At 37.5% G+C, this 25,779-nt stretch overlaps 1 protein-coding gene across 1 annotated transcript in view; it reads left to right on the top strand.

Annotated features, from left to right (window-relative positions):
• The window catches only part of KCNH5 (potassium voltage-gated channel subfamily H member 5), a 271,218-nt gene that overhangs the window by 62,110 nt on the left and 183,329 nt on the right, over positions 1 to 25,779 (top strand). The window contains exon 7 of the mRNA XM_010976670.3: positions 16,472 to 16,898. Within this exon, the coding sequence (XP_010974972.1) occupies positions 16,472 to 16,898 (427 nt within the window). The remainder of the gene's footprint in view (positions 1 to 16,471; positions 16,899 to 25,779) is intronic.

Below are 25,779 nucleotides of genomic sequence, written 5' to 3'. Positions count from 1 at the left end.
GACTTTTTATTATCTTTGCCCTTCCAAATAAATCAAGGACCTCTGTTTGCCTTCTCATCTTTCAAACTAGTATTGTCTTGTATTTTGGTTCCACGTTACTTTCAATTTTCTCTTTTTAACTATCAGATGCCTTCTCTAGGACATATTTATTGTGAACCTTTGGGATGGATCTCCATTTCCATATCTGTAAGAAAAAAAAAAAAGAGAAGGAATGCCTGACTTCCTTGCTTCACAAGATGGGTTTTAAGGAATAAATGGGAAAGCAGCCATGAATCATGTTTGCTTGTAGAATTGTGCATATCTGAGGGGATATTATTATTTCATTTGTATGTATCTGTTCCTCAGCTTAGTTACAAGCCCTGTGATGGTGAAGAATGTGTTCCATCTCCTTGGTAGTCCTTCGTTGCTTAGTGCATATTAGTGACTCACTGACCTGAAGCAATGAAATGTTAGCAAGGTTTTAGTAGATTGTACAATGACATAAAAACAAAATAGAACTAAAAAATGAGGAATTGAGCTAGTGTTGGAATAGCAGAGTATGAATCTGAAAATCACAGTTTAATCCTTTAACATGATACGGGTGCAGAATGACCTAGAGGACTTAATAACACTTTTTATATTCAAGATTGTCTCAATCGACATGCTCTCTGGAGGTAATTTGATTTATGAGGAATTCACAAACTGTATATGTGATTCTTTAAGAGAATTTTGAGGCAGGGAAGCCAGAGTCCATTAAAGGAAAGCATTCTGTTTGGAAATAAGTACTATAAATTTCCTAGAAATCATAATGGGGGTAAAAGATGTTATCACTGAGAATCCAAGGAATAGAAACAAACTCCTTTGTAGCATGAATTTGAATACAGCTCTGGGAGGTCCAGAGAGCTTGATTTCTGGCAGGTTGGGGGGACTGAATTATAAGATGTCATAGAAAGATGGGGCTGCTGCAGATAACACACAGTTTGGTAGCCTAAGTGGACTTAGGAAATGTGATACACGGGGAATTCAGGGGACAGTGAGTGATATTAGTAAGTGGTAAACATGACAAACTAGGTCAGAACAAATTGAAATTTGGAAGATGATCACTTATGCTTTGTTTCAGGAGGCAAAATGAACGGGCCAGTGACTACTAAGTGGAAGTGTATAAATATTCCTAATTTCCAGAAAAGTTTATGGAAAATAATTTTCTAAATTATAATTTTTCTTGAATTATGCCTATCAAATGGCCACATGCATTACCTTGTCTTAGCATATCTGTTTACATAGAAAATTTTTACCTCTTATCTGGTCATCAAAACAAGAATTGGAAATCAAAGAAGCTAGTTATATACATAGATTTTAGGGGCTTTTTGTCGCTTTTGTTGAATTTCAGACCCTCTCCTAAGAATAAATAGCATGTTAGAAATTGTCATTTAGTGCAATCTGATTGCCATTACTTTTTCATTCAAGGCTGTATGTAGATAATTGAAAATAATGTTTGAGTGGTATAGGTAAAAAAAAAAAAACATAATTTTTTTGTTTTCCTAGTTTTAATCTTACTGAATTCATGGAAACACTGCCAAGTCTACCTTGGAATTGTTTGATTTTTCTTATCAATATATTTGCCCAGCTGATAATAAACTTTTCTTAAATAGTGGTTTTAGGTTCACAGCAAAATTGAGAGGAAGGTAGGGAGACTTTCCATACAGAGATTTCCCCCACCTCCCCCATGATCAACACCACCAACCACAGAGATACATATATTGTAACTGATGAAACTGTACTGACACGTCATATTTCCCAAAGTTCATCGTTTGTGTTAGGGATTACTCTTGGTGTTACACATTTTATGAGTTTTGACAAATGCATAATGACATATTGTAGTATCAAACAGAGTAGTTTCACTGTCCTAAAACTCTGTGCTCTGCCTATTCATCCCTTCTTACCTCCTAACTACTAGCAACCACTGATCCTTTTAGTACAGTTTTTCTTTTTCCAGAATGTCATATAGTTGGAGTCACATGGTAGATAGCCTTTTCAGATTGGCTTCATTCACTTAGTAACATGCGTTTAAGATTCTTCCATGTCTTCTCATGGCTGATAGCTCATTTTTTTTAGTGCCAAGCAATATTCTATTGTCTGGATGTACCACAGTTTGTTTATCCATTCACCTACTGAAGAATATCTTGATTGCTTCCAAGTTTTGGCAAATATGAATAAAGCTGCTATAAACTTTTGGGTGTAGGTTTTTGTGGAGGCATAAGTTAACAGCTCATTTGGGTAAATATCAAGAAGCACGGCTGGTGTATCATATAAGAATATGTTCAGTTTTGTAAAATGCTGTCAAACTATCTTTCAGAGTGGTTGTACCATTTTACATTTCCACCAGCAATGAATGAGGATTCCTGTTGACCCACATTCTCATCAGCATTTTGTATCATCAGTGTTTTGGATTTTAACATTCTAGTAGATATGTAGTGGTATCTTGTTGTTGTTTTAATTTGCAATTTTCTAATGATATATGAAGTTGAACATCTTTTCATATGCTTATTTCCCAACTGAGTATCTCCCTTGGTCAGGTGTCTGTCAGATCTTTTGCTCACTTTTAATGGGGTTGTTGATTTTTTTATTGTTGAGTTTTAAGGGTTCTTTGTATATTTTGGATAATAGTCCTTTATCAGATATCTTTTGCAAATATTTTCTCCCAGTCTGTAGCTTGTCTTATTCTCTTGACAGTATCTTTCACTGAACAGGGTTTTAATTTTGATGAAGTCCAGTTTATTAATTATTTCTTTCATGAATTGTGCCTTTTGGTGTTATATCTGAAAAATTATCACTATACCCAAGGTCACCTAGATTTTCTCCCATGTTATCTTCTTAAAGTTTTATAGTTTTGCATTTTACATTTAGGTCTATGATCTGTTTCGAGTTAATTTTTGTGAAAGGTGTAAGGTCTGTGACTAGATTCCTTTTTTTTTTTTTTTTTTTTTGCATTGAATGTCCAGTTGTTCTAGCACCATCTGTTGAAAAAAACCTTTCTTTTCTTTATTGTATTGCTTTTGCTCCTTTGTCAAAGATAAGTTGACTATATTTATGTGAGTCTATTTCTGGGCTCTCTATTCTGTTCCATTAATCTATTTATTTATTTTTTGCCAATATCACATTGTGTTAATTACTATAGCTTTATAGCAAGTGTTAAAGTTGAGTGACTGTCCTCTAACTGTTCTTTTTCTTCAATATTATGTTGGCTATTCTGTACAATTTTTATCCCTCCATATAAACTTCAGACTAAGTTTATTGATATCCACAAAGTAACTTGCTGGGATTTTGATTGAGATTACATTGGTAGCTATAGATCAAGTCAAGAATAACTGGAATCTTGACAATATTGAGTTTTTCTGTCTGTAAACATGGAATAGTGCTCCATTTATTTAGTTTTTCTTTGACTTCTTTCATCAATATTTCATAGTTTTCCTCATATACATCTTACACATACTTTGTTAGATTTATATCTAAGTTTTTCATTTTTTTTTGTGCTAATGTACATGATACTGTGTTTTTAATTTTAAATTTGAATTGTTCATTGTTGGTGTACAGGAAAGTGACTGGCTTTTGTATATTGACCTTATATCCTGCAATTGTTCTAATTGTTAATTAGTTCCAGGTTATTGGTTTTTTCCCCACACTGGTCAGTTTGTTTGGATTTTCTGCATAGACAATCATGTCATCTGCAAAGACGTTTATTTTTTCTTCCCCATATGTATACCCTTTATTTTGTTTTATTTTCTTATTGCATTAGCTAGGACTTCCAGTATAATGTTGAATAAGAGTAGTGAGAATAGACATTCTTTCCTTGTTCCTAATCTTAGTGGGAAAGCTTCTAGTTTCTTACCATTAAATATAATGTAATTTGATATAAGCAGTAGGGTTTTGTAGATGTTATTTTTCAAGTTGAGGAAGTTCCTCTCTGTTCCTAGTTTTCTGGGAGTTTTTCTCATGAGTAAATGTAATTCAATGAATGCTTTTTCTATTTCTTAATCTATGTGTATCTATTGATGTGAATGTGATTTTTCTTCTTTGGTCTATGATGTTATGGATTATATTAATTGATTTTTGAGTGTTGAACCAAATGTGCATACCTAGTATAAATCTTACTTGGTCATACTGTATAATTAATTTTATATATTGTTGGATTTGATTTGCTAATATTTTGTTGAGGGTTTTTGAATCTATGTACAGGAGAGATACTCATCTGTAGTTTTCTTTTCTCATATTGTCTTTGTCTGGTTTTGATATTAAGGTAGTGCTGGCCTCATAAAACTGGGTTAGGAAGTATTATTTCTGCTTCTACTTTATGAAAAGGATTGTAGAGAATGGGTATAACTTCTTCCTTAAATATTTGGAAGAATTCACTACTGAGCCCATCTGGGTCTAGTGCTATTGGTTTTGGAAGATTATTAATTATTGAATCAATTTAATAAATACAGTTCACCTTAAATAATCTACTTCTTGGTGTATGAGTTTTGATAGATTGTGTCTTTTAAAGAATTGGTCCATTTCATCTAGATTATCAAATTTATGGACATAGAGTCATTCATATTATTCCATTATTGTTATTATTACTATTGCAATCCTTTTAATGTCTATGGCATCTGTAATGATGTCCTCTCTTTCATTTCTCATGTTAGTAATTGTGTCCTCTTTTTTTTTTCTTGGTTAGTATCACTAGAGGCTTATCAATTTTATTGATATTTTCAAAGAAAATTTTGTTGATTTTCTCCCCTGGTTTCCTACTTTGACTTCATTGATTTTTACTCTAATTTTAGTATGTTGTTTCTTCTTACTTAGGTTTAATTTGCTGTTCTTTTTCTAGTTTGCTAAGGTAGAAATTTAGACTATTGATTTTAGTTCTTTGTTTCTTTGTAATATATGCAGACTAAACTATAAATTGTCCTCTAAGAACTGCTTTGCTGCATCCCACAAATTTTGGTAAATTGTATTTACAGTGTTATTTAATTCAAAAGAAATATTAAATTTTTCTTGAGGTTTCTTCTTTGATCCATATCTTATTTATAAGTGTGTTGTTTAATTGCCACACTATTTTGGATTTTCAGTTATGTTTTTGTTACCGATTTCTAATTTAACTTCATTATGGTCCAGAAGCAGATAATGCATGATTTCTATTGTTTTAAACTTGTTGAGATGTGTTTTATAGCCCAGGATGGGATCTATTTTGGTGACTGCTTCACATGAGCTTGAGAAGATTGTGATTTTTGTTTGTTTGTTTTTGCTTTTTGCTGTTGTTGTAGTCAAAGATGTCAATAATAGCTAGTTGATTGATGGTGCTATTGAGTTCTACTGTGTCTTTACTGATTTTCTGCCTGCTAGATCTGACCATTTCTGACAGAGGGACAGTGAAGTCAATAACTGCAATAGTGGATTCATCTTATTTCTCCTAACAGTTCTATTAGTTTTTGCTTCACATATTTTGATGATTTTGTTAGGTACATACGTATAAGAATTATGTCTTCTTGAGAATTTACACTTTTGCCTTTATGTAGTACTCCTCTTTATTCCTGGTAAATTTATTTGCTCTGAAGAGTATGAAACTTTTACTGTGATGAAACATACTATCTCTAGGATAACTTTACCTTCTATGTGGAACTTTCTTAGTGTAAGTGTTCTTAGTTTCTTAGTAGCCTATTTTAAAAACTTTTAGCTGCAATTTTAAGTCTTATATACCTCCAGTTCTTCTCTGCTTAAGAAAGCACCTTAATAACACTAGTGCTTCTAATAACAATAAAAAATATTTATATTTTTGTTGAGGATTGGATTAGTGGTTTACCAACGCTTGTCTTTCATCTGTGTGCTCAGGGGAACGTTTATGGGTGACCCTATTTTGCATCCTTCAATTCTACCTTAAGTGAAGAATTCAAATCCAGTAAAGATCTTTAGAAAACTAAGAGTTAAGCACTTGCTCATTTCTGGAGGAATCAAAAATAGACCTTATTCTTCCTTAATGCTAAGTTTCTGTCTTGCTAATATCCTGGATTTGCAGTGCCAGACATATAATTGCCATACTATATATATGTCTATTGGAGTGAATGAGACATTGAAACTTATCACGTTTCCTAAATATACCTGTTTCTTGCTAGTAATGGAAAAAGTAGGGCCAAAGGGCAGTCTTTGTAGCGTAACCCTAACTGTGCCGTAAACTTCTCCTTGCAGATAATGGGGCATTATCCTTTGGCCACTATGCCCTCTGTTTATAAGTTCCTTTCCATGAATATTCTCATGTAAATAATCTTCTGGTCAGGTGACCTACCCTGCCAGGTTTCCATGCATGTTTAGGGATTATTTTAGGGTTTAGGTTCCCAAGCTGGGATCTCCCACTAGGAGTGCAAAGCATTGTGGACAAATGAGTACAAAGATGTACAAAGCATAGTCACTTTACTCAAATACCTACCTTCTAGCTTTAGAGAAAAACTTTATCACAAATTATTCAAAAGTGTAAACCAAAGAAGGGTCATTGATTGTGAAGGAGGAGACTTGGAAAGGATTTGGAGAATGGGTAAGAGTCAGCCACAGGTTCCAAGTTGGAGCATAGTGGCAATAGGCTGAGCTTTTAATTTCTACTCCAAGTGGGGGTTGATGGTACGAAATGTTATCAAGGTTGGGTGGCAAACAGATTTAAAGATTGCTTTCTTTCTTATATTTGAAAAATGTGATAATGTTCCAGGAATGTATTCTTTTGCATGAATTTTCCACAGAGGCAAAGCTGTCTGCCTAGCTAAGGGAATTAGCTTTGGAAGGATAGGAAGTTACAAGCAATAAGGACAGCAATAAGATTCCTTTATTTGATTTTGTTGCTTACAGGAATAGAAATTTTTATCTGTACTGATCTTCACCATGATGAATGCTTCCTATTGTTAAGCATTAAGCAATGATTCTGATATAGAGGCAAAGAAGGTTGAAATATATTGCAGTATGTCTAATATAGCCCTTAAAATTTTTGCCTTAACTAACTGTGGATACTTGCATAGAAATTGCTCTTTATTGTCTTTCTGCACAATGACTATCACTATGTCTTAGAATATATCATTTCCTCACTCTTGTTTGAAGGAAGTTCTAAACCTCTATCCCTACTCCACTTGGTCTTTTTATTACTTCATTTTATGCCATGGTTTTTTTCTCTGCTTTTACGTAACTCATGCTAACTCACAAGGAACATGTTTATATTGGTGTCCAAGCTGAGTATGGAGTTAGACAATTTCAGCTCTTTAGGCTTTTAAGTTAAGATGGGTCCAGTACCTGCCATTTGAGTCTCACTTGCTCACTTCTGAGTTGTCCCCTGGGGAAAAGGGCACAAGGAGCATAGCTCTACAGGCTGCTACCCAGACTGCTATGAGGTCAAATCCTGTGGAAGTAGGTACCTGATGCTGCTGCACTCATAAGCAGTGGTTTCTGCCCTCTGTCCTTTTGACTCTACTGAGAACAAGCATGGTCCAAGATAGTGTTGTGGTATGACTGTTTACTTGGTTATCATTGCAGACACAAGTATGGACTTTACAGTCAAAGGGCTGGCGTGCATTTTTCCGGAAGATGCTAGTTTTCACTGTGATTTGCTTATGTTTAAGTCATTGTGTCAGTAAAAATCAACCATCTTCAGCGACATTCACACTAATACACAGAATTACACTGAGTTAGGAGTGGTCATCCTCAAACAGCTTTTGTTTGAGCTTTTGCAGGTGTTGTCATTGCTTTGGCCACAGTGAGTTAAGAGACCTAGATGACAGGAGCTTGTGCAACAATTGTTTTATAATAATTACAAATTGTTAGACCGGTAGAATTTTTTTACTCAAATATGATTCTCCTAGAGTTTTAGAACAAATTGTTCTTCTTGTGTTTGATATTGAAATCTAACAATTAAGTTTAAAATAGCTCATCTATTTAGTGGTAGTTTCACCTATATTGGCAAAAAAAGTAATCATATTTAGAAAATACAATTTCCACTTGCAGAGGCCTCTCAGTGTCTATAATAAAGTTATATCGCTAGGACTGATCATTTCTGCCCTTTAGTGTGATTAATAAGCCATGTACTTAGATTGACTGTTGAGATGTAGTAGTATATTCAGAAATATATAGGAATTGTCCCAAAGGGATTTATTTTTCTGTCAAAGACATTTAAATGCAAAAAAATACCTTACTTGATTTTGTTCATCCATTCACTCAACAAATCTATACTGAGCCACTCCTTCATTCTAAACACTGGGAATCTAGCAGTGAACCAACACACAAATCCTCCCTGATCTTCATGGAGCTATCAAAAAAGAAATTGCACTGGACACTTGTTAAAAATGGCAAGGGAGACTTTGTTCAAGATTATTGCAATAAAGGAGAGAGATTGAACTCAACTCTGCTGAAACAAAAGGCCAGGAGGTTGGTCAATGTGACTAGGGCATCTATGTTTGCTAATCGGTGTTACTAAAGTTAGGCTCCATCGTGGCCACTTCCGCCTGTCTCTGCTTCAGCACTTACTGGCTGCTGCATCATTTCTTCACTGTTTCATGAGCTAGTTATTTGTACCATAGAACAAGGATCTTAACCTATTTGAAGATGGGGATAGTCAGGGGAGGTCTCTGGAGAGGTGACATTTAAGCCCAGACCTGAAAGATAAGTAGGGTTAACCAGACAAAAGGAGTGGTCGGTGGGTTAGAGAGAGTGTTTTTAAAATTCATATTTGGAGACTTCCCAGGTGAGAGAGAATATAAAATTTTTTGAAGAAAGGAAAGAATTTTTCTGTAACTGGAGAGCAGAAGACAGAGATGCACAAGGTGAACTGTAGAGGTAGGTGGGTTTAGGTTGTTTTAAGGAGTCTGGATTATTGTAAAGGCAGCAATTTCACTGAGGGATTTAAAGCATCTCCGAATCTGGTTTACTTGTACACATAGCATGATATTTGAAAAAAAATTGAGACTTAGTATACCTCTTTTTGGGGTGCACATTTTGATCAAGCTTTATAGTCACTGTGGACCTAATGGATATTAATGAGAACATTTTTTCCACAGCAAGAAGCATTTACCATTAGTGTATTATGGACATTGCAGAAAGTAGATATTTGTTTTTCATCTGTCTGTCTATCTGTCTGTCTATCTATCTCTTTATCTATCTATGCCACTGTGTATTAATAAGAATATAAATAGGCTAAAAGAGGTGATACGTGTAAGCTGTTTAAACTGAGAGTTTCTCCTAAAGCATGTTAACTAATGTGAGGGGTAATTAGGATTATTTCCCCATGGATCTCTTGGTAGCATAAGCTGAAGAAGTGAGTTCCAAATAGGATGGAGGCAATAGAACTTGTTATCTGGATTAGAGATGCAGATAACCAATGTAGTTTGCTACATTTTCTAGTTTATTTAGTTTTCTCTTAGTTTTTAAATTGTGCTCTACAAAAGGAAATGGAAATGGGCTAGGTAGTCATTTATGTATAAAATCTGCTTGGAATAAGAACCCAATGTTTATGAAACAGAGCGGTTTCTATCCAGTTGCCTGATACAGTGCTTCCCACGAAGATTAAATAAATATTAATTATTAATTATGAGTGCTAGAGGAGTCAGAAATTATTATGAGAGATTTCTGTATTAGTTAATTCTTTAATACTGTATTTATTTTCTCAATAAGTATTTGGTGCTTACAGTGTGCCAGGAAGTTCTAGAGAGTGTGCTAGGGAAAAAAGAATGAACAGAACAAGATATGAGTACACAATCAGAAAGACACAAATGTCAGGAGAAGGACAGGGGTGTGAAAGAGCTGTAGAACAACACTCCATTTAGAAAGACTAGCAAGTGTATAGGCCCTGTGTTTGAGGGAGCATGGCATATTCAAATGTTTGCAAGTTGGATGGGGAGTGAGCGTGAGTGTTGAAGTATTAGATTAGAGGGGCTAGACCATGCAAGTCTAGGTAAACCAAAATAGATTTTAGAACAGTGGAAGCTATCATATAATTTTAAACTAGGAGTGACTTCAAAAAGGTAATTCTTCTGTGGCGTTCAGAATAGTTTAGAAGGGGTCAAATGAAGGGCTTAAAATTTATTAGATCACTTCAGTAGGAGGGCTAGGAGAGATGCTAATAGCATGGTCTAAGGTAGTGATGGTGCTGATGGAGAGCTGTGAATAAATTTGAAAGATATTTAGGAGTTAAAATGAATAGGGCTTTAAGATAAATTGGATATGGGAGATGTCAGAGAGCGGGGTGACATGAATACTTCTTGGTTTCTGGTTTGTGTAATCAAATGGGTAGTGCTTACCTTTGCTTAGATATTAGAAAAGAACCAGGAGAAAGGTCTGGAATGGGAAGGTGAAGGGGAGTAGTGACAATTTTTCTTTTTAATGGGAGAGACATGACGTGTTTAAATGTCTATGGGAAGGATGTAGTTGAAGGGGGAGTGGTTGGATTTTTGAGCAGAGTAGAAAAGTTGGAAATATAGTGAGTAGATGAATTTATAAGAAAAATAGTAAAATTGCTAGGTGGTTAGGAGATGCTTTCAGATTGATAATAATGAATTTATAGTGGAATCAGTCTGCCCTATTGTGTGAATTTCTTGAGCAGTTCTTAAACACAGGCCTGAAGAAAGCTGATAATTGAGTTAGAATTCAAATTTTGATACAGGTTATAATGAAGAGACAGAGAAGCTAAGGAATTCAGGAATGTGGTTGTGTTGAAATTATGAGGCCACATAAGGAAGAAGGTGGAGAATGGAGAGCGTTAATCTATTGAGAAAAAGCAATGGACTGGAAACTCAATAAGGTTGAACTCAATAAGTATAATTGGACCATTTAGCTCAACACAGAAGAGGATATGGTCAGAGAGCAGGATGGTTCAATTCAGGATTTTAGAGTTGGAAGAAGTTTTAGGCTATGACAAAGTTCAGATTATGACCATGGGAGTGGGTGTCTGAGGGAAAGTGAAAAGGTTGTCACAGGTGAATTGGTGAATAAATTGTAAGTCCGGGTTATTGGCACAGTCATCCACATGGAAACTGAAGTTACAGGGGGTGACAGCAAGCTTTAGGTGAAGTTGGATTTAATAACTATTTAGGAGCTATATGAAGTAATAACTTTGAGTTCTCTGTTCTCATGAAATATTTACTCACATAAGTTCATGCAAAACAAAACAGTGACATGTTTCCCAATACAAGAGGTAAATAATATCTAAAAATTGTAAACAATTATGAAATACTATGCACATAAACACAGATGTGCTTTCCCCACATTTGTATCGGTTAGTATTTTTTTTTTCCCACATAACAAACTACTCTAAAACTTGGTGGATAATGACTATCACCATTTGTTTCACTCATTTGTCTGGTTTAACGAGTGATTCTGATGACTTTAGCTCGGTTGGGCTTATTTCAACTATGTTCACTCATGTGTTAGTGGTAGGCCGCTCGGATGGCTGGTGGCTATCTGATCTGAGAGGACTCAGAGGGTGTTCCTATGGTCTCTCATTCTCCTAAAGCCTATGAGATATTCATCATATGGCAGCTGGGCTGGATTCCAAGACAATGAGTGGAGGCTCTGCCTCTTGAGGTCTAGGCTTGGAACTGGCATGGTGTCACTTACACCACATGCTATTGGCCAAAATCGTAACACTAGACTTAAGCAAGTTGGGGAAATAGACCTACCTTTTGATGGGAGAGGATGCAAAGTCACGTTGCCAAGGGGTATGGATACAGAAGGAAATGACCACAGCTACTTTTTTTTTTTTTCAAACAGTCTACTACACATCCTGTGTGCAAGAATGCAGACTGAGCAAACTGGATATTACAAGTCTGTACTCCTGCTCTATCACCCCCACTTAATTGTCATGTGTCCTTAGACAAGAAAGTTCTTTGATCATTTCTTTTCTGTTTATAAAGCAAGGGAGGAAGAAGGTAGGACAGAATACCAGCTGAGCTATCTGCCTACTGTCCTTAGAGATGATCACATGAGAGAACTGACTTGTAATTTAAATGTCCTTATCATTGCAAGACATTTTTACGCTAACATCCCATATCTCTTTGATGTGGGAATCCACAGAAAAGTCTTGAAGAGTTAATAACACAGAGACGTCTCCTGGATGTTGTTCTTTATGCTCCTATGGCCTGAGGTGCTTGTCAAGTAAGGAAATTGGCTAGAAAGGTGGAAAGATGATGACTGAAAGTTCTCCGTTAATCCCGCTGTGTTCTATTATGCATTTTATGTGTTTGATATTCTCTTCCACCAGTGACCCCAGGGATTTGTGATCTCAGAGCTCAGATGTTAGGATAGAGGCAGAATGCCACTGGAGTGCAGAGAAAGGCACAGAAAGATTGGAAAGTGTGGAGTGAAATCAAGCAGAACAGGAATAAGCAGATAAAACCTGTGGAAAATATAGACTCAAGAGGTTGTTGCAAAAAAGGTGGTGGTACAGAAGGTAGTCGTTTTATTGAGGATTGGCCCACCCAGGTATCCAGTATTATATGGGTTAAATTAAAATTCCCAACAAGAGATTAAGTATAATTTGAAGCCAATGTAAAGGTTATGAGGGTGAGGTATAAAGTAAGTAAAATCTCTTATTTTAGATACAGAGTTGAATGTGACTCTCCCTCCCCTCAAAATCATATGATGCAGAAGAAATCATTAGTTTAAATTGTTTCAGGGTCCTCCTGTGAACGGTGGACACAGGCGTCCTGGTGTTGTGAGGATGTTGGTCATGCCAGAGAGCTGCAGACTCTCCAGGGACCCCCAAGTGCGCCACCGTTGTGCGTAGGCGGAAATCAGAGGGAGGCGAGGTGTTTAATCTCCTTTGGTCAGTGTTTCAGCCAGTGAATGCCTGTGCTTAAGCCAGCATTGCAGGTACTGATGTGATCAGTTAGATTACACATTGTGCTCCAGATATAATGAGGCTCAGAGTGAGGTCAGGTGGTGAAGTGGTTAGGCGCAAGGAGTGTGGAACTAGACTACCTGTATGTGAATCAGCTCCTCCTCTTAACCAGCTGCGTGAACTGAGTTAAATTACCTAATTTTCCTAGGCTATGCTTTAATAATGATATTTACCACATAGGATTATTAACTGCGCTCCCTGCCCTCCCCATCACCCCACACACAGATTCACCCCACTTACATTTACTTGTGTTGTAAAAGATTTTTTCATTCATTTGTTGACTGTATTGACAGCTTAACATATTACTGTATGCCAAGCTTTGTAACTTACTAGGTATATTCCTCCGGGGGTTTAGTTTCCTGGGATGCCATGCATGCAAACAGAGACTTGTAATAAAGTGTTATTATGATAATTGTTGTAAAAGAGATGGACAAAGAGTGTGTGATAACCCTAGAGATAGGAAGGACACCTAACTTTCACAGTGGGGGAAGAGGGTGAGGGGATGGCAATGAAGATGGTGGGGGAGGGGAAGATAAGGAACTGCACAGGAGAAGAGAGTGTTTGTCATAAACTATAAGTAAGAGCCTAGCCCTTCAGAGAGTGAGAGGGAAAAGTGCTTTAAGCAGAGGGGACAACCTGTATTGTGGCATGAAACAGCATGGGCACTCTGGGAGCTGTGTGTGGCTGGAGCGTAGAGACCACGAGGAGGAATTGGTGGGAGCGAGTGATCCTGACCAGACAGGCGGATACTGGGTTTTGAAGGGCTTTTCACGTCATAGTAGGGAGTGAATACCTAATCCTATAGGTAATGAGCTAACATTAGAGACTTTAGATGAGAGGGACATGATTAGACATACATGATGTAAAGAAAAAAAATACCAGACTGGTAGCTTATACAGTGTGATCAGCAAATTACAGGGAGTGAGAATAGGGTAGAGAGGCTGACGGAGAGGCTATTGCTGCCACGCAAGTGAGAAAAAAACATGAAGTCGTGACCAAGGTGTGGCCTTGGGAAGAGGAAAGAAGGGAAATTTTTGAGAAATTTATTCAGATTAAAAACTTACTTGGGCACTTTGAATGATGAGAGCCTCAGGGCTTGATAACTGGGTGGACGTGGCAGGAAGAGGGGGCTCAGCCCCAGGTCTGAGAGACCGGGTTCATAATGACGTTGTTCTTGAGAGTAGGAGATGGAGAACTGACTCAGGAGACACGAGGGATTCCCTTTGGGACGTCTTACCTTTGAACACTCATGGGTTATCTAAATGGAAATGGACAGCAGGTATTTGGCTTCTGTAACAGGAACTCAGGAAAGGGCTTTGTGCTAAGAAGTAGACCTGTGAATCCTCTGTATACAGAAGTCAGTTGAAACCTGGACACACAGTAAATCAACTAAAGAGACTGACGGTAATCCTGATGACAATCCCAGCATGTAATAGAAGCATGGATAAGGTTAGCCCCAGACAATGATTTTAAAAGAGATGTCAGTTGGGGAGTTGGCTAAAATCTAGGAGAAAGTGTTGTTACAGAACCCATAACAAACAGAGTTTAGAATGCTTATAAAATATTTTGTAACATTTGAATAATGTTAGACATGGCTGTAGAAAATGGTGATTAAGTAGCGGTCAGAGCAGGTGCCCCTCAAGGTGGAACACCTCCTTTTGGAGAAACCTGCCTACATCAGAGGTCAGGGGAGTGTTTCCTCCCTCTAGTTGGGCCTAATTCTAGTAAGTCTTGATTCTCTGCATTTTGGTTGAGGGTTGTGACTATTTTTTAGTTTGGATAGAGATAAAGTTTTCCTCTGTTTTCTCTTCTTTGTTTCTAGTTGTTTTTAGAGAAAACAATTTAGGTAGAAATAATTTTTCTCTGCGGTATTTAAACAGAAGTACCACAGTTCCTTTAAAAATTGGAGCTAAGTGGAAAACAACACCTACAGCAATGCTGTTTTCTTTTTTAAATTTAACCCTATTTGAGTTTCTAATGCATTTTGATTATGGATTTCTTTAGAGCAGAAGCAAGGCGTATTTGTCTTAATGTCCCTAGTGCCGAACTCAGAGCCTGCTGTATAGACACGTTCAATAAATACTTATTTTTGTCTTTCTTGTTCATGATTACATAGTTCCTTTTTTGAGAACTTCCAAACTGCCTTGAATCTTCTTCTCAACATCTCATGTCATTGAATTGTGCCAGTTCATTTTCTGAATTTTATTAATGCCACTCTTTTGAACTGTCTGAAGTTCAGTATTGCTCCCCACCTCTCCAAGTGTTCAAGTGAAACGAAAATCGATTGAAGGCTGCACGCCTGCTGCACTGTTTGAGAGCAGGAATCAAAATAGCCAGGATACCGAGGCTGAGGCAGAAAACTGTCAGAATGCTCCTGCTCCTCTTTTACTTCCACAAGACCTCTTGTTTCTACTTCTCTTTGTTTTCTCTCTCTATTTCAAATTTTTATTTTGCAAAATTTCAGCTATATACTACCATATACAGTGTCACCAAATGCATTTGTAACCTATTTCACTGGAACTGTGAACGACTTTACAGTGCCATAATTAGAGTCTCATTAATGGTATATCTGTTTCACTATACCTCCCAGTTCCTCCAGTTTGATCACAATTAAGCTCAGAGTAAGTTACGTTGGATTCCTTGTCTCCCCGCTGGGAGACAGTTAGCGGTAAGGAAGGAAGTCATGGACTCCAGGAGGTGATGATCAGATGAGAGGCGTCCTGGATCACTGCCTGTCTTCCCCTCCTGCATCAGGGATGCCTTTATCCTCTCTCCCTGGGTGGCTTATTACATGCTTCCAAGAAAGTAACTGTGGGGCCTTTGTTGATTGAATAAAGTCTATGCTATGTTTCCATTTGGGTAATGCTATATTTGGTGTTTTAAGCTTCTCAACAAAATGTGAATTTTCTTGCTGCTGTTCCCTTATCGTATTCTTTTCTGTGACTGTTCCTGGAGGATGATAGGACTTTGTAGGTATGTAACCATTCTAGGTCCAACTCTTCACATTTCCACAGCTTTACAAATTTAATGCTTATCATAACTGTGGCAGGAGGTGGGGAGCCAGCAATGACATTTGCTTTTTCTCCTTCTATGTACAGAATATCCCCTGTTTGCTTCACAGTAAAACTAGGATTCCTTTTCCAGAAGTTTTGTTGCTCATAGCTTTTATAAAGTAAGAAATAAAATTAAATCTTTTAGGGTAGAGGAAAAGTCTTATAGAAAACAGAAATAAAAAGTCTGAATTCATCACCCCTTTTCTAAACTCTGTGTAATTTGCATTTGAGCCATTTTCTCCTTTGGTGCTATTTATACTGCACTTACGAACATAAACTGGGTCTTCCTTAGCTAATGAAAAGTTTTTAATCTAATAATTCACAAATGTCTTATTTGTTGGTGGGAAGGAATCTGCATTTTAAAAAGTTTCTTTATCACTTCAGCTTTTTTTTTTAAATTGACTTAAAGTCAGAACTGTATTATGTGTGTGTGCTTAGTGTATAAATGGTGATTGAATTCATGAAGGTGAGCCATTGTCTTGTTTCCCCAGCCTTCTCTTTTCTGAAAGTGTTCTGTCATTTCTTTTCTTTCATTCAGGGTATCAGCAGTCTCTTCAGTTCTTTAAAAGTGGTGCGTCTCTTGCGACTGGGCCGTGTGGCTAGGAAATTGGACCATTACCTAGAGTATGGAGCAGCGGTCCTTGTGCTGCTGGTTTGTGTGTTTGGACTAGTTGCTCACTGGCTGGCCTGCATATGGTACAGCATTGGGGACTACGAGGTCATTGATGAAGTCACCAACACCATCCAGATAGACAGTTGGCTCTACCAGCTGGCCTTGAGCATTGGGACTCCGTATCGATACAATGCCAGTGCAGGGATATGGGAAGGAGGACCCAGCAAGGATTCACTATACGTGTCCTCTCTCTACTTTACCATGACAAGCCTTACAACCATAGGATTTGGAAATATAGCTCCTACTACAGATGTGGAGAAGATGTTTTCGGTGGCCATGATGATGGTTGGCTGTAAGTATCTTTTATAATATTTTAAAATTATTGTTGCTGGCGGTTCTCCAGGTTCCAGTTTCTGACAGGAGTGAAATGAAACTATTTTGTCTTCAAAAAGGTGTTTAATCCACATTATTTACATTGGTTTAATTTTTATCCAGCCTCAGAAAATGAAAATGTGAAATAATATATTTTACTTTTTTGAACATATTAACACGTGTAAAACAGTGTGGATAGAGTGATACGAAAATCAGAATAAGAACTCTTTAATTCTGTTCATAGCATTGTACTTGACAGAGCTATTTCCAAAAGGAGACCAACATCTAGAAAGGCAGCACCTAGCATGTTCTATAGGTTTTGTTGGCAATCCATTGAATTCTGAAAAAGCAGACAGGATCTGACATGAGATACCCTGTTTAGGAAATGTTTGAGTTAACAATTGAATTCCTGAATTAAAGTTGATCTCAGGATACAGTTTTCTGTGGGTTTTTACAATTAGGACTAGTAAGAGGTTTAAGTATCTAGTCTCCATTATAAAATTCTAGGTTGAATATATATGCTAGTCCTAGAGAATGAAAGGATTAGTAAATATAAGCTCATTCAGCAATGACGGAAGTGTCTAGGATGTAGCTGTATACCTGAGTATAGGTGTCTTGATGGTGTTCCTGGGAGTAGAACGCTCCCTAAATGAGTGAAAGACTGTGTTGTACACTCAGACTGAGGCTAGATGATGCAGAAGACCAGAACATTAAGGAAAAACATGCCAAAGAAGTTGTTTTAAAAGATTTTGAGGGGGACTTCACTGCATTCCACACCTTTATGTTGACTTAGATGATTTATCCAAGCCTAGTTCTGATACCCAGAGTAACCTTAAGACCATCATATGGGAGATGTGATTAGTGCTGTTAGCACCTGTTAAGCCTCAGGGTCCTGGTCACTGGTTTTTGGTCTGAGCCATCCTTTTTGAGATTCAACGTCAGATAATTTTTATATTTTTACACCAGTGGGAAAAATGTTAAGAGTCCAAGAGTGTCAGCTGGCCCGTGAAAGGTCAATGTCCTGGGCCTGAGCAAGGTAATAACCAGAGTCCTGAAGTTTGCAAGCTGTTGAAGCACCGATGTTAACAGTTGGTCAGCCTTCCTCCCTCCCTACTCCTTCCTACCTCTGTACTCCTTTGTACAGGTACAGAAACAAGAACACACAGGCTCTCTTTGCTGTTTAGAGGTAACAGAGAGAATGAATTCCAAGTGCTGTTTGCTCCAGAGGCTTTTAGGAGGAAAATGTTCTTACATACAAAGAGATCCTGATGCGCTCTGAATTAAACTGCTGCCTACACACCAAAAGTGGTAAGATACATTGGCAAAAAAGGTGCTTTGTAAATTCAGAAGACAACATTTTGTCAGATGCAGTATTTACTACCGTACTACTTTTAATATTTATATAATGCATTTTGCCTTATACTTGAGCATAGTTAGGTTAAAAAATTATTCTGAAGTAATTATAGGTTCACTGGAAGTTGCAAGGTTAGTATATGAGGATGTGTCCTTCCCCTAGTTTCCTCCAATAGTCTTATCTTCTATAACTAGTATCAGAACAACGTTGGCATTGGTACAATGTGCATGTATAGTTCTGTGCTGTTTTATCACGTGTGTAGATTTTGTAACTACCACTGAAATCAAGATACAGAATTGTTTCATCACCAAAGAGATCTCCCTCGTGTTATACCTCTTTACTTGCTCCTTCCCCTAAGCCTCCCTCACCCTGGCAACTACTGATCTATTCTTCACCTATATAATTTTTTGACTTTGAGAATATTGTATAGATGGAATGGTGCAAAATGTGACCTTTTGAGACTGGCCTTTTCCACTTAGCATAATTCCCTTGAAATCCATCCAAGTTGTTAAGTGTAATGATACTTTGTTCCTGTTTATTGTTGAGTAGTATTTCACAGTTTGAATATACTTCTATTTAACCATTCATCTATTAAAGGGCATTTTGATTATTTCCAGGTTTTGACTGTTACAGTAAGCCTGCCATGGACATTTGTGTATAGTTTTTTTTTGTTTGTTTCTGGACATAAGATTTCAGTTCTCTGGGATAAATACCCAGGAAGGAGATTTCTGGAACATGTAGTAACTGTTTTTTTTTTTTTTTTTTAAGAAATTGTCTAATTGTTTTCAGAGTGAACATACTAGCATAGTTTGATTTTTTCAACAAAAGAATAATGGAAAAATAAAATCTATGTGGAGTTAAAGGACACCATTATTCACTTTGTTTCTCAGGCCCCAAACCTGGGAATTACCCAAGATTCTTGTTTTTCTCATGTATTACATTTATTTGTAACAAGTCTTGTTGGCTTTACCTTCAAAATGCATTTGATTATTTCTCTGCACTTCCGTAGTTTACCACCCAAGACCAGCTCAGCACCATCACTGGCCCGGACTTGCAGTAGTCTCCTATATGCTCCTTTTGTTGTCACTCTCGCCCCACAGTCTCTATCCAGAAGGTACTAAGATCACACCATTCTTCTTCTCAAAGCCTTCTGATGTTTTATACTGCACGTAAAATAAAATCCAGATACCCTGCCCCTTTAATCAAAGCCTAAATGGTCTGACCCTTGCCTGCCTTAACCCACTTCACTTCCTACCATTGCCACATACTCTACTCCATCCAGTACAAACAGAATGCTCTGTACAAAAGCAGTTCTGTCTCGGGTTTCTTGTACTTGCTTTTCCCACTGCTTATAACACCGTCCCCTGACTCATGCCCTGAATTCATGAAGGTCTCCACTCAAATCACTTCTTTGGAAATTCTTCCCAATGCTACCCTACTATAAAAAGCCACCCCAATGCCACTCACCCTTATTCTCTGCCCTTTAACCTTTTTCTTCCTTGTATCTACCAAGACCTGAAGCCATGTTTACTCTGTTTTTCTTTTCTTCAGAATGTAAACTCCATGACAGTTTGGAGGCCGTTCTCTGTCTTTTTTGCTTTTATATACCCAACTTCTAAACAATTCTTAACACCATGCTCAATATCAATTTGTCATATGAATGAATGAAGCTGGAGATGTCTCTGATGATCATAATGAGGATCTCCTGTCCTTGAATCTATTCCAGTTATGTCTTTGATGAAAATACGCCAGAAAAGTGCACACTCTTCAAATTGTAGCCTTGGTTCCTTTGTGAGAGGAACCTGGGGTGAGCTCACCTGTCCTGTCTGTCTTTGATAGTGTAGTAGCTCCCTTAGCTGGACTGCCCCAACTTTAACCCTCTCACAGGGCTGGATAACAAGTTCTGAGGGGCTAGTCAGTAGAAGCACCAACAACACTTTCTCCCACCACTTTTTACCTGACTCTACTTACACTGGACATTTTCACATAGATTCAGTTGAGTTTTTTAGTTCAGAGTTGGCCCCATTCTTCTCTGCTTCAGGTATGACCAATTATATTGCTACATCAAAATGTCTTTCTCCTCTCTTCTTCAGTTCCTGTTTTGGTTTCCAGATGAAGATCTGGTCTTAAAGTCGATCCCTTTCCTTACTGAGTTTCTGCCATCTCCTTTCAATACCTGAATAGTTGTTTTCTGTTATAAAGCAATTTCTGACATCTTTTTACCTGTTGACTTTGGTTTTCTTTTTATGCCTCTGAACAAATGTAGCTTCTACAGCCAGTGTTCCAAGGAGATGCCTTTTGATTTTCTTCTTAGTCCTTGGGTCTTTAGTAATTTCATGGCATGTTTCCTTCATAACAACTCAAGAAGATGGTAGAAAACTGTTAGGACCCATGAAGTGTTACAGTAACTTCTCACAATTCCAAAACTTATTAGACACACATGCACAAATATCAGCCAAATTTGGCTATTGCAGCTGTTTGTAATCTTGGTATCATTTTTTTCCTGCTATCACACCAAGGAAAACAAACAAAAACAAACCACCAGTGTTCCCAGAACCCAATATATGTTTTCAGCTATAGACCTAATCAGGGATTTAATTGTGTGTGTGTGTGTGTGTGTGTGATGGAAAAGGAGAATAAGGGAAGAGGGAGATCGAAAACAGTTTCATGCTTTCAGTTGTGCTAGTGTTCTTGTCATTCTGTGCTGGCTGTTTGAGAAACAGCAATGATAACCTAGTAACTCAAGAACTGAGAAAGATGTTTTGTCACAGATTTAAGAGAGACACCAACTTCCTCTTTTCTGTTGAGAAAAATAGTCACAACTTGTAAATTATAGCTTATTTTTTTCTGGAGAAAGTAATCTGAAATTTTTGTGCCTTCTAGCAAAATTTGAAAATTTCAGCAGCAACAATTCCAGTTCCTAGATCTTTCCTGAGTTCTCTTCTTTCCCTAATAGCTTTTCCTCTCAGACTCCTGGGTTCTTTCTCCCTGATGCTCAATTGCATGTAGACTCTGTCCTGGAACAGTCTTAAACTTCTCCTTATTGGTATCAGGCAAATCTTCAAACAAGGTGTATGACAATGTCCTGCCTTCAGTCCCAGTCGTCTTCTGTTTCCTCCTCACCCCTTCTATGTCAGTAGGACCCCAGGGTGTTTCTCTTACCGGCTGCCTTAGGATTTCCTAGGCTTATATCCTTTGTCCCTACATTTGCTCAAGGTGGGGATTCCTCCTGCTCAGATTCCAAAACTGAAAGGGTTGTTTGGATCTTTCCCACGTAGGTCTACCAGCATGTGTTCTCGACCTCAGACTTGTCTTTTCTCAGTTTCGTTGTGCTCTGTGCCTCGAGTGAACTTCATGGTTCTTGTAGCAGCCATAATTATCCCAGGACGGTCAGCTCCTCCTCATTCCTCTGTGTCTTTTCATTCATGAATGAACCTGACTACTCTGCCGATAGTCACTAAATTCACACTAAAGGGCTTTTGTAAAAGAGGGTATTTTTGAAGTTTAGTTCTGCAGCAGTTGTAGAAAATACCATACCTCTTTAAAAAATACCAAGATGTGGGTAATCTCTGCTAATTTGCTCAGTAAATACTTAATGATGCCTTCCTGAAATGTTTTCTAATCCATTTCTTTCATATAATCTTATTATTGCTTTCTTTGTTTCAAAGATTAGCAGGTTGACTAATTTTGTCTCTATGCAGAAAGCACTTTAGTACACTGATGATTTGGTTTGATGGCTATAAAGCAGGAATATGTGTATGGAATTTTCTGATATAATTATCCTCTTTGTCTTAATGTATTTTTATGAATCCTCTCTTGAAGATTTATCAAGAAAGCAAGTGCTTACTTAGCTCTTTCTTCATTATTAAATAATCACATAAATTGTATTTTAATTTAATCCAGTCATTATAAGAAACTATACATTTGCATCTTTTATTACAATTTTATAAAAAAAGACACATAAAAATGTTATCAATAACTCTTTGCCATGTATAATTTATGTCCACCATAAATTTGTTTTGTTTGCTTTGATTTATTTTAATATACTATAAAATATTAAAGACATTAGTAAACATGTAGACAGCATATTTCAAAGGACTGTAAGATTGAAATTTAGATATTTATTTTGTTTAGAAACACTTTTCACTCTGTCCGTTGTAGCCTGCTTAGTTGCTAAGTTGAGGCAGCCTGACTCAGGTGGTATATGACAGCCAGAATCTGTCCCAGCAGGATGCCATGCAAACTAAGTCTTAAAAGTAAAACAGAGCAAAACTAAATACTATAAATATGAAAATTGCTGAAGTTTAATTTGTAGAAAGGAAGCCCAGTCATAATAATGCCAATGTACAATTTGTAAATAAGATGTGATTGATAGCCCAGTCTATGAACTTTGTGTAATTGACTGGTATGCTTTATTATGCATCAGGCAAATGGGTTAGCAGATTTAGAACAACAGGAGGACCATCTGCCAGTGGAATGTCTGATGGGAAATTTGAATCTTCATGTGGGTGGTTAAGAGACACCGAGGAACACTTAGTTACACACTGGTCACTCAACATCGTGCAAGGGAGACTGACGCCACATATCACATTCCCCAGTTGATGGGCTCATTTAGCACCCTCGGTGGAGTTCACATAAAAGCCAAGCTGAAATTAGAGGCATTGCCCTTACCCCTCTCCATAGGAAAAGGAAATAAATACAAGATGGTAAGACTCAAGAGATTGGGAGAATATACAATGAGGTGGGAACAAAGGCTTGTGTAACCTTGGATGGTTTTTGGATCTCTTCAGGTTTTAGTTTTTTTCATTTGTGAAGTGCAGGAGTTGAAATAAATGACTTTTAAAGTTCCTTCCAGTACTAACATTATGTATATCTAAGATTCTGCTAATTCAGTTTTGCCACTGTCCACAGAATTGGGCTGGTTATTGGAGATGAGGTTTATATGAAAAAAGAAGAGGTGTCACTTAAAAGTTTTAGGGCTTTTCATATGTGGTACCTACCTTGTTTTATGGATAGTAAGATGTGTCTTGTAGGAATATAGTCAGTAAAGAGTTGAGAGGGAAGACTGCCAGGAAATATTACAGAGAAAAGAAGTAATGCTTTTGGAAGGAGCAGTGTTTTTCTGGATGAAAGTTAGGCAGCTGGGAAGACTGAAGGGCATTTACCTCAGGGCATAGGAATGGGTCCCAGGGAGAGTGCCCGGCGGGGACTCTGAAGGATGTTTGGCCTGCACAGATAGCTAAGCAGGGTTAAAAATGAGTTGTTACATTTTTCCAATAGTTAAAAAAATTCCTCTACAAATCTTAATGTGAGACTTTAGTGACACAGATACAGGATTAAGTTATATGCTGATTTTTTTCTTGCCCTTGCCGTGGTGTAGGTAGGAGATGGAGTGTGAAGATGTTGATTTTCATTTCTGGTTTTAGTTTTGGCCAGATGGAGAGAGCTTTAAGCTTAAGGTTTATTTTGGAAACTGGGTCAGTTCTTTGTATTTGCTTTACCCTTGCTTGTAGAAAAGACTTTTTCTTTTATTCTCTTTTCTTTAATGAGCTGAGTATCCTATGAAGAAAAACATTTTGTGGAGCTCAAAGTTCGGGGTTATAGGCACCTTTTTTCATGGTGTAGTAGTTTCAGATATGCAGTCCAGTAGTTTGAAAAAGACAATGTGATGTGGACTTTATTCCCTGTTTCTTATTCAAAAAGAACTTGTATCTTTTGCAGGAATGTTGTTTTATACTCAGGATTCTTTTTATGCCTAGTCACATTTTCACAAACCTTCTCAGATTCTATAAAGTTCGAGTTTTCCCAGATGACAAGAAATTTTCTCAGTTGCCTGTTAACTAGCCTGGCCTCTTTGCAAGGATTTGCTCTCTGTAACTACCTTGTGTCCCTGTGTCACTCAAAATTATTGAATTCATTCAGCATTGTGCCAGGTGTTCTTGCAGTTACTGGCATTAGGGAGATAAATTAGATACTTCCCAGCCCTCAATAAGTTAGTGGTATGGTGAGTGTCAGACAAAAAAATCACTGAATCCTCTCTGTCTCTCCCCTCCAGTTCTTTCCAAACCCATCCATGTCCCTGTCCCCATCTCCATCCCCATCCTCATCTCTAACCCCATCTCTATCTCCATCCCTGTCTCCATCTTCATCTCCATCTCCATCCCCATCCCCATCTCCATCTTTATCTCATCTCTTTTTAGACTGTGAACTAAGAACTAAGGCTTTGAACAGGTCAATAAAGAACTTGAGTGGAAGAGTAAAGCTGTAAGAACAGGGTCTGTGTTTGTTCTGTTCACCGTATGCTTATCACTAAGTATTGTGTCTAGTTGTTGGTTGTGCTCATTAAACATATGTTGAATAAATGAATAAATAAATAAAGTTCATCTAGCTCAGCCTGAGGCATCCAGGACGGTTTCTAGGAGGAAGTGACTCGAGCTCAGAGAACTCAGTTAGGTAAACGAGACAGACCTTGAGTATATTCTGGGTAAAGAAAACCCATGTGAAAAAACATAGGCATGAACTGGGTTGACCTTCGTACTGTACCCTGTGTATTGCATTTTGGCTTGAAGGGAAAGTAGCTGTGGCTAGAGAGGAAGAAAGGAACCAAGATGTCAAAAGGCCTTGTATAGCTTGATAAGGAGTTTGTCTTTTATCCTAAAGGTTGTGATATAAATAAGAATTTTATTCTTCAGTGTGGAAGATAGATTGGGACAGATAGAGGCTGTGGGCAGAGAAACCAGTTAGGAGGCTGTTGCAGTAATCCAGGAAGACATAAACTGAGGTGGTAGGGAGATGGAGGATGGTACCGCTTAGAATTGGCAACACCTTTTGTTTTTTCCTATAAAGGGCTAGATTGTAACTGTCTTAGGCTTCACAGGCCATAATGTCTCTGTTGCAACTACTCATCTCTGTAGTGCTAAAGCAGCCATAGATGGCGCAAGAACGAATGAGAATGGCTGTGTTCCAATACAACTTGAAACAGGTGGCAGGCCAGATTTGACACATGGCCCATAATTTCCCATGGCCTCACATAGACACTATAGTTTCTGACAAGACCACGGACTTTGGAGTCAGACAAATCTAGGTTCAATGTCTTTTTTTAATCACTTATTAAGAATTTATATCCAATATCTAAACTGTCAACTATAAAATAGAGATAGTAGTCCCTACATCACAGAGTTATTTGAAATAGTCAATCAGAGATTGTACATAAAGTTCCTGAAACATTTTTTTAAGTTATTATGGTGATGACATAAATGAGTGGGACATGGTAGAAGGAAGAGTTTGGAAGGACTTGTAGATTTCTGGCTAATTCTGGTTAATTGTGTAGCCAAGTGAATGACAAAGCTCTTTTCTAAGATAAGAAAGAAGGAGCAGGTATTACTGGGGCAAAAGGGTTGTTTTTCTTTGGACACGTTGAGTTTGAGGGTCCTGCAGGTCATTTGTTGGAGACAACCATTAGGTTAGAAGTGTTAGATGTCAGAAGTATGGCTTTGGGTTCCAGAGA

The sequence above is a fragment of the Camelus dromedarius genome, chromosome 5 (assembly GCF_036321535.1).
Source record: "Camelus dromedarius isolate mCamDro1 chromosome 5, mCamDro1.pat, whole genome shotgun sequence".
In the NCBI taxonomy this organism is placed as follows: Eukaryota; Metazoa; Chordata; class Mammalia; order Artiodactyla; family Camelidae; genus Camelus; species Camelus dromedarius.
This window is presented reverse-complemented; position numbering and strand designations above follow the sequence as displayed.